The sequence below is a fragment of the Ptychodera flava genome, chromosome 7, assembly GCF_041260155.1.
Source record: "Ptychodera flava strain L36383 chromosome 7, AS_Pfla_20210202, whole genome shotgun sequence".
In the NCBI taxonomy this organism is placed as follows: domain Eukaryota; kingdom Metazoa; phylum Hemichordata; class Enteropneusta; family Ptychoderidae; genus Ptychodera; species Ptychodera flava.
Genome location: NC_091934.1, coordinates 25,576,208 through 25,592,401, shown reverse-complemented (window position 1 = coordinate 25,592,401; position 16,194 = coordinate 25,576,208). Strand labels below are relative to the sequence as shown.

At 37.8% G+C, this 16,194-nt stretch overlaps 1 protein-coding gene across 2 annotated transcripts in view; it reads right to left on the bottom strand.

Annotated features, from left to right (window-relative positions):
* LOC139137100 (exosome complex component 10-like) overlaps positions 1-14,476 on the bottom strand; it is an 84,779-nt gene extending 70,303 nt beyond the window's left edge. For both annotated transcript variants that reach the window (XM_070705062.1, XM_070705063.1), the window contains exons 1-9: positions 14,339-14,476; positions 12,293-12,429; positions 10,829-10,952; positions 4,291-4,392; positions 3,715-3,871; positions 3,210-3,303; positions 2,013-2,199; positions 901-1,044; positions 235-425 (exon numbers count right to left, since the gene is read on the bottom strand). In XM_070705062.1, coding sequence (XP_070561163.1) covers positions 235-425; positions 901-1,044; positions 2,013-2,199; positions 3,210-3,303; positions 3,715-3,871; positions 4,291-4,392; positions 10,829-10,952; positions 12,293-12,429; positions 14,339-14,449 — 1,247 coding nt within the window. In that variant the 5' untranslated portion in view covers positions 14,450-14,476. The remainder of the gene's footprint in view (positions 1-234; positions 426-900; positions 1,045-2,012; positions 2,200-3,209; positions 3,304-3,714; positions 3,872-4,290; positions 4,393-10,828; positions 10,953-12,292; positions 12,430-14,338) is intronic.
* Between the last annotated feature and the right edge of the window lie 1,718 nt (positions 14,477-16,194).

Below are 16,194 nucleotides of genomic sequence, written 5' to 3'. Positions count from 1 at the left end.
AGAAAGTTTGTTAATGAGCAAAAGTTTGCCTTTCGATTTTGGGGTACATGCTACCTAAAGTCAATTTTCATATTTTTTATTTCTACTGATGCAATTTTTTTATTTCTACTAATGCAATGATTAAGGATGTACGAGAAGAGCTCGAAATACTTTTGACACCTACCAAAATTATTTTATCCATCGAAAAGAATAAATTTGCCAGACATGTACCCTAAAAATGTCAAACAATGTTACCTTATCCTCCAATCAGCCAGCTGATATTGTTTGTTAGCTTGCACACCGCAGTAGTGGTTCATCAGATGTGCCAGGGAGTAGTGAGCAAAACTAAGAACTCTAGATGCCTGTCCCGTGTCGAACAAATTCACCACATAGATGCCAAAATCTCTCTGTAACCAACCTATGTCACTGTCAGCGCCGTGGAACACCTGTGAATAAACAAGACAAAAATTTTTTAATAGACAAAATGTACTTTTTTCCCACAATCCTGGCTTGACAACAAACAATGGTAACGGCATTTGCTTCACAATATTGATAAAATCTGCCACAGATCCAATAGACCAATTTTGTTTTATTTCTCTCTCAAGATAAATTGCAAGTTTGTCCACAAATCATCTTACATGTATGAAGTGCATTTTTGAGCTAAATTTTGTCGCCCTGTGCCTACTGTTTTCACTAAGTGACAAGCAAGACCAAGAATAGTTCACAAACCAGACTTGTCATGGTAAATACGCACAAATTAAGTGTTGCATCATTTTTCATTTTTCACTACCTTTAATGTGTGTTGTCAACCATCAAAAATCCAAAAGAACTAAAGACGAAATTTACATTGATGATCTTACGAACAAATGCTCCGAAATTTTCTCAAACTGACCATAGTGGCGATGAAAAGTAACAGGTTACCTTGACGATATCCAGATTTGTAAATGACTCATTGAGTATGTGTAAATCACTTCTCAGCTCAATGGTGTCGACCAGGAAATCTTCATCCCGCGTGGACAGCTGCATCAGGCAAGTGAAACCCTGGAAACTACGGTACGTGTGAGCCTGGAAATCAAACCAAATGAATGGATGGATGAACGCTCTTATTTCAGCATATCCACGGAAAGATAGGTTGGAAATTTTTACACTTAAGGAAAAACTCAAGATAAATAATTATTTACAGTCACAAAGATGACAAAGCGTGACAACATATAATCCAGTTGGGGTTCATGAAATTTGTCTTCAGAGTTTACCGCAGTGAAGTTCATAGCTCTAACATTGGTTATATAGCAACATAATCACACCACAATGGGATAATATTTTGAAATACTGTCTGACTCTTAAGGCAAATTAGACAGATAGCATTATAAAGCTTGCCTTTTTGACAATTGCTTGGCATTAGAAGGTCAAGATTGACAGTGCTTTGAAGCTGCCATACCTAATATCATGCAGTTTGACTGTTAGGCTTGTGCTAGAGCCACAAAACTTTTCATCCTCGGCTGCACGTGTTGAGCGCAAATGTTATGCTAGCTCAAAATAGTTCAAAATAGTTCAACAATATCAGGGAACGCTTGCATAGACGTTTACTTCAATAATTATATTCAAACGACTACACTGATATACCAAGGCAACCCATGATCACAATGAACTTGAACCCATTGTGACATTGACCATCCACTTCACTCCACTACACTTCACACAGCGTGCTGTACTTGTGACTTACACTTAAACCCTGGCTCAAAAAAGGCCAGGAATCGGGATTAAGTTAAGAAGGTTATGGGGCATGTCTGTCTTTTATCTTCCTTTGAATCTTCAATTGTTATATGAATACTGTAAGTTGCGAGATTTTTGGAATTAATCTGAACAGGGCTTTAAGAAGACATATTGAATGCTTGGGTCTGGTCTAACAACTAAAATGATTACATTTCATTGTATCTCAACAACAGAATAATCACAGATTATGAAACAGGACAATAAAACACTGAAACATTTCCTTTGACGTAAAAAATACATAGACTGAAAATGTTATATACCTCTAGATCGACAGCAAATTCTGTCTGCTTATTCAACAAGTCACTGAGTTCTTGAAGCTGGTCAAATGAAGTGATTATTTTCAATGGTGTGTCTTCCAAAGATTTGTACATCTGAGGCTCACTGGATTCCAACTGAGATGGGGACGGCTGGAAGTGGTCAAGTTCATACTGATACGGATGAGCAGTTCTGAAAAAAGACAAAAGGCATGTTATGTTAATGACCGTTAACAGATGACAAGTGCTCTAAACTAAACAAACCATCTTTCAGTCAATCACAAATCTTGCAAGACCTACGATATTTAACATACTCATCAGATGACAAAAACCTGAAACAAGTAAAATTTCGCATGAAACTTGTGTACCTATATAGTTGAAAACAAAATGACGAATTTTTGCATAGTCCCAAACTCTGAAAATCAGGTCAACTCATCTAGCGTACCAAGAAAACATCATTTGCAACAGCAAGGCTATGCAAGATCTTGACAAGTCTCAAGCAGTGAGGAATATCATCTTTAGTGCTGATTTCTCTTTTGCTGAAGGTTGTACTGAATAAAAATAGTCAAAACTACATTTACTTGAGAAAATCTGACACTGAAATTATTTAGAATGAATGAAATCTCAGTGACTGAGATTGGTAATTTGACAAAGCCAGTAAGAATTCCACTGTCTTCGGTACAGTTCTTAAAATAAAAATTTTACCGGCTAAAGATTTGTTTCCCCATTGTTTGGGATATTCAGACATGCATCTATCAATACACAGTTTAAGAAATAGACTGCATATTTAATCAACAAAATCTCACTGCCCAAATTGACTTGGCTTTATGTTCACAATATAAAAAAAACTTGAGCAAAAACTATTGATGCTGAGAAAAGTATTACAGTAAACATTTTACATTTTGGCACAGGTAAACAAGTCATCTACTAAATCTTACAAAGACAGAATTTTTTGAGTCACATGTGATGTTATCATACCGCCAGAATGGTCGCTGTGGTACTAAAATACTCTCTTTGTATACAATGCATAAGTAAGCAAAACAAAAACAGACTAAAATAAAGATACTCGCTTTTGTCTTGAATATGCCTTGAAATAATTTCAATGCAAAATGTTACTGAGAAACAAATGCAAGTCAAAACATGATATCCTGATTTCAGGGACGTTGGATACAACCCTAAGGCGTCAGCAAAGATGATATTTACATGTCAAATGATGATCCACTCTCCTGTTCTTGTCTCTGCTGATGGAGGAAATTTGATAGGGCTGCTGGGATTGCTGTATCTTCTGAACTCTCCACTGGAGTTAACAAACAAAAAGCAAACAGACACAACAAAGATAAACTTGTCCTTTGGCAAGATAAAACAAACAAGTCGCACTATTTATAGGTATTCACCGCTGATAATTTTGTTATCATAATAACATTTGCATAAGTGATTTTCTTTTTTACACTTGAGTAAAAATAAGAATACAATGCTTTCATACGCCACATCATGTGGAAGGACATACAGAAACTTGCTATGGCGCCATACATCCCCATAGGATTCCTATGACTGATATTCTCTACAGCTTTGAAAAAATAGGGATGTCCGTTTTACATAAATATGAAATTTGCATATTCTTTTGTGAAAATGTATTCTTTTCTTCAGCTATCCACATATCTAGATTGCTCATTATGTAGGGTCTTTGAGAATCATCCAATTTGCATACCTCTTTCGAGTGGTTTCTTGGCGTTTGGTTTACTCTTCAGCAGCGGTATGAAAGGCATGTTGCTATTGTCCACTTTCTCTTTAAATTTTAACTGCGGTCGCTGTATATTTTTAGCATGCAACAACCGAAACGTTTCACTTTTGCTTCGATCGTGAGTCTGTAAGACACAATGCGGGTACACAACAGAGTATTTTTTTTGCACACATTTTAATGAATTTGTAAAAACAATAATGGAAATTTTCAACAAAATCCAACTCCTTGACATCAACAGGAGAGATTTTCATCAAAACCAGAACTTCTGTGCTCTGACATTCTTATTTTTGCCATTTTTTCATTCCCTAACGTGTTATGTATGACTCTAGCGACAACATTTTATCTACTAGAATCTTTCCAGCTCATCCTTGTCTAGCTTTTACACTCATTATACATGTGTTGCAATACATACTCAGTGATAATGTCTCTGATATGATGATCTCCAGAGGGGGATTGTCGTAAAACAGGATGGCCAAAATGTGCTGAGCTGCAACTTCAAGCAAAATCGATTTGATCACTTGGGAAAAAATTCAGAATCTTTACCTTTCGATTCCAACTTGAGATGACAATGTTACCCCTGGCACCAGGTGGCAGTACTGGTTTGGAATTCTTGTTGATTCCGGACGCTTCATCCAACATCGTCCCCTGCAAGCAAAATATACATGACAGTATAGCACTTTCTAACAGTCCTTTTGATATGAGATCAGATTAACAACACAGAGGTATTAACGGGGAAGTTCACCAAGGATGATTTTTACATATGTGCTAGCTTTGTGGTCACTTACCCTGGAAAAGCTATTTTCGCCATGTAGAACTTGCAAGATTTTTTACAAAAAACGATAGAAATAGTACAGGAAGTTGCCCATATAATTTGAATCATGGGAAAAAGCGCCAAGCTTGGAGCTTGCATAATGTGATATGGAAGGACCATTTTCCCATGGGTATGGCATTGTCCACTCACCCATGCTTAAACCAGGCTGTGCGTATTTACATAATTTTTGTTTATACTGTTTATTCTTGCATAAACAATGAATCACTTATAATAAACTTTCCACTGTCAGATTTTGTGTTGCTGTTTACTACTGTGTTACTGTGAGTTGACAATGTGGGGGACATACCTGTGCGAAGATGGTCCCTTCCATATCACATTATGCAAGCTCCAAGTTTGGAGCTTTTTTCCCATGATTCAAATTACATGAGCAACTTCCTGTACTATTTTGTCGTTTTTTGTAAAAAATCCTGCGAGTTAAAAATGGTGAAAATAGTTTTTCCTGGGTAAATGACCAAAGAGCTATCACATATGCATAATCAAAGTGAGACTTGAGTGGACACCGTGGGTCATCAGTGTATTAGGGAGATGTGTAGATATTTCATGGATAGTGTTTGACCATTGCACATTAAATAAGGAATTGTGTGTTAACACAAATTGCCAACAGTGTCTATGGGGTTATTTGCAGGGTCAAGATGTACTTGGATACATACATTATACACAATAGCAGCTGCAGTCAACTCAATATGACCTGCATATGTAGCTAAACCTGGTTCATGTCTGCTCATATAGTGTGCATATTCCTCTTTCGTTTGGATATGCCACCTTGCATATTCAACTTTGATTACATCTTCATAATCATCCCAATGTGTAGTTAAATAATCAATAACACCAAGTCTGATTTGTATGTGGTAATCTTCAGTATTGTACATCCCATAACTTATAGCACGATATAGACAATTGCCATCACCTCTGATTGAGACAATCTCATATTGGCTTTTTGGGGAAGACCTTCGGCTCTCCATGTATAATTTCTTTGCAAGGTTTGATGCTTTTTGACTTTTCTTTTTGTTTTCATATTTGTCAGTGTACTTCTAAAATGTCAAGTTCAATTAAATATATAATGCACGTAAATATTAAATGTTTATTGTCACTGCCTTCGCTATCAATGATAGTTCAAAATACGTGCATAGGTGCACTATGAAAAGCTCAGTATTTCTAGAAAGTATTCAGAAGGTACTGTTATTGGATATTTCAGAAGAGTACTTTCAGAATGTGCTTTGGAATACAATTCAGAATAATATTCAGACACTCACTATGTGAGATAATATTCTGTATATTCTAGAACTAACAAGCTCTGCTTGTTAGTATGTATTGTCAATGTCACTGTTGGATGTTGTTGTCAAATGTCTGTGTATTAAGTGTGTGTATTCTGATTTATTTTGGCTCTTTTTTTAATTAGCAGCTGCAGTAAAGACACAGTGAATACCAGTACTGCAAAAGAAAGAAAAATATGTCAGAGATAGGTTGTCTAGCTATGATTCACTAAAATGATTTAAATTTCATATTAAATATTTTGATTTTACATTCAATGCACATTATGCATTTCCTCTGCAAACAACATTCTCCCAATAGCCACTGTAAAACTGAAATCAGATGCGATTCTTGATCAGCGTCATTATTCTAATCAGCACAGATTTGTGCAATTCTGACAGATAAATCCAATAGGAAACTAATACACCATTATCAGTTGATGTTTCAATTGCAGCTGGACTGCACAAAATTCACTATCTTTGTACAAAGTACCAACTATGTTATCATCACCACAAATATATGCATCTGAAATATCATCAGAATAATTGCAAATTGTTCAAAAATTTTAGAACACTGCTAAACAAATATGGACTAAAGAAATAAAAAAATACACACTAAAGATGGGCTAAATTATTGAAATGAAATAACATACCAGTAATAAATATGCATGTGTTGAAACAAACTGTGGACTACACTTCATTTTTCAACATTTTAAACTGAAATGTTTAGCCATAATTTGAACGCCACACTATGACACACAGGGGTAATTTTAAAATTCGTTTTACAACCGAATGAAATTCATCGACCGTCATATCTTGAACACAGAAATGCCTTGCTATATTGTGAATATTTCCGGTGGCGATAGCCCACTGTCCGTGCACCGCTGTACAATGGTCGGAAAGAAAAATGCGCCAGTTCCATTTTGCAACACATGGGTTATAAACGTTTGATAATTGTTGTTTATTTAGAAGTGTTAAATGTCTTTACATATTCTTCGCCCCACTTCCGCACGCTCGTATTTCTCTTGATATTGCGTTTACTGAGAAAATTTACCTCATGGCCCCTATCGACATGCCGAAGGGCATGAAAACGCTTCCGCCAATCATAGCAACGATTACGTCTTACGATATCTTGTACTATGTAATGTCGAATGTATTGGAAAGCGTGCGGAAGAACGCTCAATCTGATTGGGCATAACAAACGCCATTGTGTTTAACAGCGTGGTCTGCAAGTTCTATCGAGACATTTTGGCAAGTTTCACGATATCAGTGAAAATACAAGATATAGTAATTTACTAAAGTGAAACCAGGAGGTTCATTTGTTTTCAGACTCGGTATATTAAAATGAAAATATATCCTAGTTTGAACCATGATGTAAACACCACATTTCGCTTACTCTGCTATGTCCGTGACGGCACAACCTTACAGGGGCCCCCGACTCGTACTCCACAAAAGTTACGATGCCCAAAAACAACCAAAAATTCTCGCAAATCGGGGTTGAACTTTCAGTTTCCACTATAAGAATCATTTCAATCGAAGTGTGGTAGAAATCAGGGGAACGGTTGTTTTTAATGCACGCCCAAGCCCCATGGCGTCGTCATCACGCGACTAACATTTTTCGAATGAACTCCGTGAATATTGAAAACACTATTACAGTCGATCGCTCGTAAATTTAGATACTCTTTTTAAACTAGACCATAATTAGGGCCCATACTGTATACTCGATGTGTGGTGAGATGTTGCCACACGTTTTAACACGACTTATCAGTTTTAACACGACTTATTAGTGACGTGCTTTGGATAACCTTCGAGGCCGTTTCTTTCCGCACACAGCTTCTCACAATCTCACCTCTCATTCACTAACAGTTATTATCGGTACACGCAAAGTTAACACATGCTCTAAATACGGATACAAAAATAAACCTCTTACCGAATGTCGTACTGGCTCCACTGGTGTGACTGTAGATAGACGTAGCAGGAACTGAATCTCGTAGCGACACACAGAAAGTATGGCTGCTCAATGCACGAGGTTGAAAGGCCAACGATGCTGAAGTTGGACTCAGTTTCGGATTCGGTTTCGGATTTGAATAACTGAGAATAGTTTTATATGATTTATCCTCCAGAATTGGAGATTAAAGAAACTACAGAAATGGCCTTTTCTGCTTCATATCTGGACATTTTACTTGAATTTGACTCTAATGGTCACCTTTCTACTAGGCTATATGACAAGAGAGATGATTTTAACTTTAGTATCATCAATTTTCCACACCTCATAAGTAATATTCCACTCTCACCAGCTTATGGGGTATACATTTCCCAGCTTATTCAATATGCTAGAGCATGCAGTTCATATGGTGATTTTGTAAAGAGACATGGCCATCTCTCTTACAAACTATTAAATCAAGGTTACACCAGAGCAAGACTTGTCTCTACATTCAAACGCTTTTGGCAGGTATCGCAAGCTGGTAGATAAATACAATATCTCTCTTCATCAAATGATCACTGATGGCATCGGTGACATTGGGCCTTAGTTAGTGACCACTACCTATCTGACTTATAGATTGATATATGGCGGGTGCCACATGTGGGCAGGATGCGCTTACCATTTTCGAAACACCTGACATCACTTCTTGGTCTTCTGGCCAGAGGTCCATATATCTTTCTTTCATGAATATGACTTTGTTTGTGTACCGTCTATTTACTGTCTGTTCTGTGCTGTTTTGTGTCTATGTTTACAACTATTGTCTTGCGAATTCCGACCTACTGTCATTAAATTATGGAATGGTATGTTTGCGATTATTATATTTCAAGCTTATGTTATTATTTTTTTGAAGAATATAATAACTACTGATACACAAGGAGATATTTTAACTAGATGAAATGACTGCACAGATAGCATGTATTTATCACATAAATGTAGCATGTATTTCATGACATAAATGTTTCATATATAATCATAATTTATAAAGTTTAAAAAATCAAAACACTTTAGGAACTGTAATGCATGACTACACAAGACAAAACTGCTGAAAAATCAGTCAAAAGTTACAACTTATGAGCTGTCGATCTCAATTATGGGCATTATGCAGTTCAGACTATTCAAGCTAACAGTACTACGCACAATTCAAAGAAATGCATTCAATGCTATCTTTATTACGCAACATATTAACTGATAGTTTAGTCCGAGAGTTTAGTATGGTACATTAAAATGCAATTTATGTAAAACAACATCAATCAAAACATCAAATTAATACAACATATTAACATTAAACCATGTGACACACATTGTGACATATAAAATGATTAAAGTATGTTTTTGTAAATATTGTTTTCCTTGCTCGACACTTCCTTTAAATTTTAAATTAGAGTCCTTTGAAGCTTTCTGTAATTTCTATTTTTTAACCATTTTACTTGTGAATATATGCACACAATTTATGCCATGAAATATATGCATTGTTTTATTGTGATCTTATTTTCACTTTGTCTAGTGTGATTAGATATTATTTTAGCTGAAAAATGGTCCAGGGAAAGTAAGGAAAATCCAGTATTCCACAGTGTAACAATTGGCTGAAAATATAAAATTTCTTTCAGTCTCTCGAATCCGAAACCGAATCCGAAACTGAATCCGAAACCGTGTCTAACTTCAGCATCGTGAAAGGCCTTACTGGTTCTGACCACTAGATCATAAAATATGCAAATGAGCAATTAATTAATAAGCCACACCCACCAAAATCTAATCAGATCTAAGTCTCATCATGATAATACCAAATACCAATTGCATGACATTGGAACTTAGGGTTCTTAAGTTATGAGTGGAACAAAATCTGTCTACGGACGGACGGACGGACGGACAGACGGACAGACGGACGGACAGACGGACACACACACAGACATTGTGGCGACATAGGACACCTTTGGTGCTTAGCACCCGGTGTCCAAAAATCATCCTTGGTGAACTTCCCCTTTAACCCATTCCCCACCCCAAATCCTTGTAAAGAGGTCCACAATTACCAGTGAAAACAATAGGTTTGTACCAAACCATGATGATGACAGGGTAAAACATTCCATGATGTTATTTCAACATACTGACAATTCATTTTAAAATCTTCATTATTGTTCCTTTAGAAAGTATCTGCAGAGTTTGAAACTAAAAATTCATTTTTTGGGAAACTCTCAACTGAGCTGGAACAAACCAACAATGAACCTGAGCTTAATGGACACCATGTCGAAAACATTGTCCTTCACTGATTTGTAGCAAAATGACCCTTGTTTTATTTCATTTGTAAGTATCAACTTACCCAGGAAATAGCTACAGTTATTATTTTTGTTCTGAAAAGCCAATTTTCTAACATTTTTTCCTTGCAAGTATTATAAAATCCATGGTATTGGCCTTGTCATTGTTGACAAATGAATTATATTCTGGACTAAAATTATGTTGTCAATAAGTATACCGGATATTACACGCAGGCTGTGATGTCAAGGTGAAAACTGGGCATGTCCAAAAAAACTGAAACTGTCTTTTGCAAACTGACCAAGAATCAGGAACGATAATATCAAATGTCCACGCTAATTAAGTTTTGAATATGACTGACAGGCTTGAGTGGAAGACAATGATCAGACTATACGCAAAATGTGGTGTCCTTCACAACTCTGCCAAAAAACAGTGGATCAGTAAATTTATATAACAATGTAAAATATTTTTTTGTTTTGTTATGAATAGATTGTTCCAAAAAAATGGAAGGGTGGCCCATCCCTCAAAAAATTCCCTTGTGGAGAACCCTGTAAATAAATGGCAAAATTCACACATTATGAACAAATAGAACAGTGACATATTTCACAGGTCACTCCTGTGAATGAACTTGTGATTGAAATTGAGCCCTTTCACCACCATGGTTTGGCCCAATCCTTTTGTTATCTTTGGTAGAGTTGGACCCCTACACTGGGAAATGGGGTGAAAGGGTTACAATAAGTAAGAGGTGCAATGTTTCCTGTCACCTACCACTCTTTCCAAAATGATATCATTGGCTTCCGTGATCACATCCATTTTATCTTCAATTTCCACGGCTTTGCTGCCTTCCCTGATGCTGCCGCGGATACCTTGGTGCCTGATTATGTCAGTGATGCTGGGAAAAAACAAAAGTAGAATCCATATGGTACATTGTGCTGGTTAAAAACGAAGCAGAGGCTTTGTCCAAGCCATGACAACCAAATTTTGCCACAATGAAATGCTCGCTGTTCATTCCCTGAAAAATGCATGTGTGTCTAACATATCAAAAGATTGATTACCGGTAGTCTGTTGCAATAATGCAAATAGAGAATCTACTTTGGGTTGGGAGGATGGCCTGCACCGCGTTAGAACATCGAATGCCATTGGTTATAAGATTACTATACCTGCAGTATAAAGGTTAACATCTGTCTATATAACATTATATTACCATGCCCCGCCCGTCGCATTTTGATTGGTCGAGCTGAACCACGTGACTGACCACAAATACACAGTAATGGTTTGTTTACATGCCCGTAAATATGAATAATTAGATTAACAACTCAAAGTATCGTAACTTTACAGCTCAAACGTAAATCATAATCAATCACAAAATAAAATGGAGCACTTGTAGGTCAAGTTGAGATACTTTTTTCTGAAAACATCTCCGGATTTGCCAATTTTTACAGTGCGCGTGACAGTGCGTCGCGTATTGCTCAGTTTCTGGGGCCCAGTTGTCGTTCGCTCCGGAAATTCTCGCAAATTTTGACGGTTTTCTCAGGTTCGCTGATAATATAATGGAAATAACAGACTCCGCTCTGACCATTAACGTTTATTTGTGGGCAAGGGCTCGAGGAAAGCCAAATTAACGTGCTCGGCAAGCCTCGCCCGTTTATTTTTGGCTTTCCTCTCGCCCTTGCCCACAAATAAACGTTAATGGTCAGTGCGTCGCCCGTTATTTCTATAATGAAATAGTCATAATGGTTTGGCAACTGCTATAATTTATGCGCCCTTTTCAGAAATTTCCTAAAGTAAGCCCCTATGCCAATTTTGCCGAGTTGTGATAAGCAGACACAAACATTTTACATATGAACTAAAACAGCTTTCCTAGTGGTCTCTGGCTGGCACTCTACCCTAACCATAATCTTAATGACTCCCTAAGTCACTAGTAATTTATGTGAACTGCTGTCTGTGTCCACTAATCTCTCTTCCTGCTGCCAATTAACCTATTATGTATAATTTTCTTTGTGGCAAGCATAGACCCTAGAAAGTGGATTTCAAGGTCTGTGAGTGTGAGGCCAGACAGCAGCTTTGAGACAATGGAATGTCAACCTCGCTCAGAAGACACACTGCTGAATTGCGGTCAAGCCTGGACCGTGGGTCAAGCCTAATTTTGGATGGCTGTGTGGAGCTGCGGCCGTGCAATTCTCCGGCCAGTTGGTTGGGTTCTGTGTGCTCTAATGAATACCTTATACTTACTTATCCAGAAGCCGCCTGCTGTTGTCATGGTAAAAATCCCGGATACTGTCAAAACTGGAATAGTACTCATAGTCATCGCCAGCTGCTGGTAGACTGTTGGAGCATTTAGTGGCTTGAAGAAATGTTCCTAGGGCTTTCTGAAAACTCAGTGAAAACGAGACTGTGATTTGTACAACTTGTCAGACATTTCTCTGTTGTAATTTTGCTCTCCTTCACATGATAAGCGGGTCCAAAGAAAGAGGCATTCATCACACACACAAAAATGTCCTATGTAAATAGATTATTTGCTTTAGGAGCATGCCCTGATATTTTGTACCACCACCTGCTTTGTCCAAAACCAACTTGTCCCTTTTAACACTTTTTCCAATGCCTTTGTCTTCAACACTGCTTCGTTCAGAGTCTACCTATAGTAATGATGCCACTTCCAATATCACTCAAAATTACATTTTGATATCTGGCCCATTTGAAGAAAAACTGTGGCTTGCACTACATCAGCTTTCACAATACCATTCAGTTACCTCTTCATGAAAATAATTTTGATTTTTCAAATCATTGTTTATGGCAAGGATACATCTCTGTGCCTCACTGTAATGTTGCATCAACACAAGTGCTTGTTGAAAAACTTAACATTGCTTTGGGAATGGGTTTGAGAAGAAGAATTGCATGAAATGATTATGAAGGTAGATCAGAGCCATTTGGTTTCCTGGAGTATATGAGGAGTACGTTTTTTTCTTTCAAATATTATGACACAATCACCAGCCCTTTGGGACAAAAATGCCAGGGCAAAGTGCTTTTGGTATGGAATGACTATGAACTACCCTTTAGACACCCAACACCACACTCCTATGAGGAGCTGGAGTTTGTGATCCAACACAGTCCCTCAGTCAAGGGAGGGAAAGTGGATCCATGTGTTCCTTAAATTTCAATGTCTGTACTACAGGAATATCTGACATGAATAGACAGAAAACCACCCTCCATCCCCATCCCCTCCTCGGGCAAAACCAGACCGTCCGACCATGGATGTACAACCATGATCCGACCCACATGCATACATACATATGAATGTACCCAGGCAAAACCTCGAACTACAGCACGTAGCACTGGACCTAGGCTAAATGGGTATATCATTAGCTGATCACGTCGTTGGTTGCAATGACACTGGGCCCAATTGACGTGGGTCCAATCAGTTTGGGGGCAAATAGTCTAGCAAGCGGTTCAGCTTGTGTGATATCTTCCCTGCACTTATGCAGTTTTCCCTGTCACTGTCCTTAATTACCGGTTTGTGAAAAATGTTGCAGTGTGTCCGTGGGGTGCCACTGGCACTGGTGGAATTGGAAAGAACACTCGGTCCTACTAATTACTGCCCGTCACTGCCCGTCACTGCCCGTCAGGAAATTAGCCTTCCAATTACTGTAATCAGTCGATATTTCAATACCAAAGACCACTTATATAATAGAAAGCTACAAAATATAAGAGTCTGTTTTACTCCAAATGCCCGAGTCCTGTCTCAGAACTAACGTGAATATTGGAGCGGTAAGTTCTCTACTCGACGGGCAGTGATGATAGGCAGTGTTCGGACATCGATTACGATCAGCGTTGCCCCTCGTTTGCAAATCAACGTTGTTGGGGTCTGGGACGACAATTTTGTTTGGTTGTATAGTAAGTAATGTTTTTGATATGAGATATCAACTGATTACAGTCGTTGAAAGGTAAATTCCCGACGGCAGTGACGGGCAGTGGTCGGAGGTCGACGGGCAGTATGTATGGCCAATGGTGATGCATGTACGATCACACGATTAGCGTTGCTACTCGTTCGAAAATCAACATTTTTCGGATCTTGGCATATTATTTCATTCATTTTTACAAAGAGTAGTGGTCTTTGGTATTGAAATATCGACTGATTACAGTAATTGGAAGGCTACTTTCCTGACGGGCAGTGACGGGCAGTAATTAGTAGGATTGGAAAGAACACTCGGGCAGAAATGCGTGTGAGTATTTCGACAGGATGTGCGTTCAAACTGACCTGACACCCAGTGTGGATCTTACCTGAGCATACGAGTTGACATCGGAATAGTCGCCAAACAACGGCTCGCTCTCCGAAGAGCCCGATTGGTCTTGCCCTGTTGTAGATTCGTGTTTGTTTCTCTCTTCCGCCATATTGTCACATGTGCAACTTTCAACTTTCCCAGAATGCGTCAAAGTTCAAAGTTGAACTTTCAGTCAAACGCCAGGAGGGAGGGGAAAACTCCGAATGAGGCCACCTAAGTAACCTAAAACGGAATTTACCGCGCAACGCATAGCCGGTGTACCTCAGTTACAAGTTAAATTACAGAAAGTGGGATTCCATCGTAGCACACGCAGACATGAATTATAAATGAAAATTACAACAGCGATTTTTTTCCATTCATATTTCGATCCGTGAGATCGTAATAATATTTTGCTATCATCATAATAAAATGACTCTTAGGGGGCCGTTACAGAGGTCACGGTCCTATGCTATGTAAATTTGTGACGTCACCAGCAGTTTTGTCAACACAGCGGGAGATTTAAAGGACGTCGGTGTCGCACAGGCAAGTAAAATAGTGGTTTTCTGAATATTTCTGAGGTGTCATTGACAAAAAATGTGTCGATAGCAACTGGTGTGTAACAAGTAAAAGAATACAAGAACAAAAATCATTGGGATAAGATTATCAACGGAAATTTCAAGAAAAACTTCGTACTTTGGAGTTTGGTTATCGTGCAACCTGGACACAAATTGTCGTTTGGTCCAAATTTTTCTCGATCGCAAAATTTAATTGGGCATTTTACGAAAAAAATAAGATCGCTGAAGGGAAAACAGGATCCTTGACAAGTGTTCTGCAAAAAACTGTATAATTCTGAGTGCCCAAAAGATTTATCCAGGTTTTTTTCTGGTGCGGCCTGTGTAGCGTCAGGTTGTTGCCAATGGCAACGTATATATTTATCATCCATACATTCATATTTTTGCTATCTCTGATATTTTGTTGGCCTGAACGATGTAGATTGACCTCTATTAATGGCCTACATCTGTATATGTACACTGCATCTGCTTTGTATTATCTAAACATCTTTTTAAATCCCTTACTGTTTTCTTAGCAGATTAGAATATTGCCAGGGAACTGATAGGGACTTATCAACATCCTTGCACCATTATTTCTTGCAACTACAGTAATACACAACAAATACTATTTCTTTCAGCTTGAATGGTGTGTTAATTGCATTTGACAATGTGAAGTTACTTCAACCATTTAGTGATATCCTGGATGATCAACCCTACATTCATTTTGATACCAATCTTGTATAGAAACCTTAACCTTAATTTTTAAGTGATCGGAGAAACTTAAATTTCAAGGTGCATACTAGCTTAAAAGTATTTTCTGTCTTGTAGCATGGGCATACTTAAATCACAACAGCAACTGTCCCACAGAGCTTAACTGTGATGGGGAGGGGCCATTGAGGTACTCTCGAACAGCAGCATATTAATTGGTCGAGTACATACCTGTACTTAATTAAATATTTGTTTAAATTTTGCCGGCCACTTTTCTGGGACAATTCTAGTATCACCTATGTGGCATCAGATTGTTGCCATTGGCAATAAATATATTTATCACCTATACATTCATATTTTTGCTATCTCTGATATTTTGTTGCCTGAACGACGTACATCGACCTCTATAGTGTTGAATGTTGGGATTCATTTACTATTTGGATGCACTTTTAACTTTTGACAATATTAGAACCTTTACCTTTGAATTTTTATTTTTGTTTCAGACAGATGTAGATGAGATAACACTAGTCAAGATTTTTTAATTTTATTTTCATTTTTCTTTGATATAAACCAAAGTAAAGAAATATGGACATTGAAAGGCCTGTAAGTATCTATG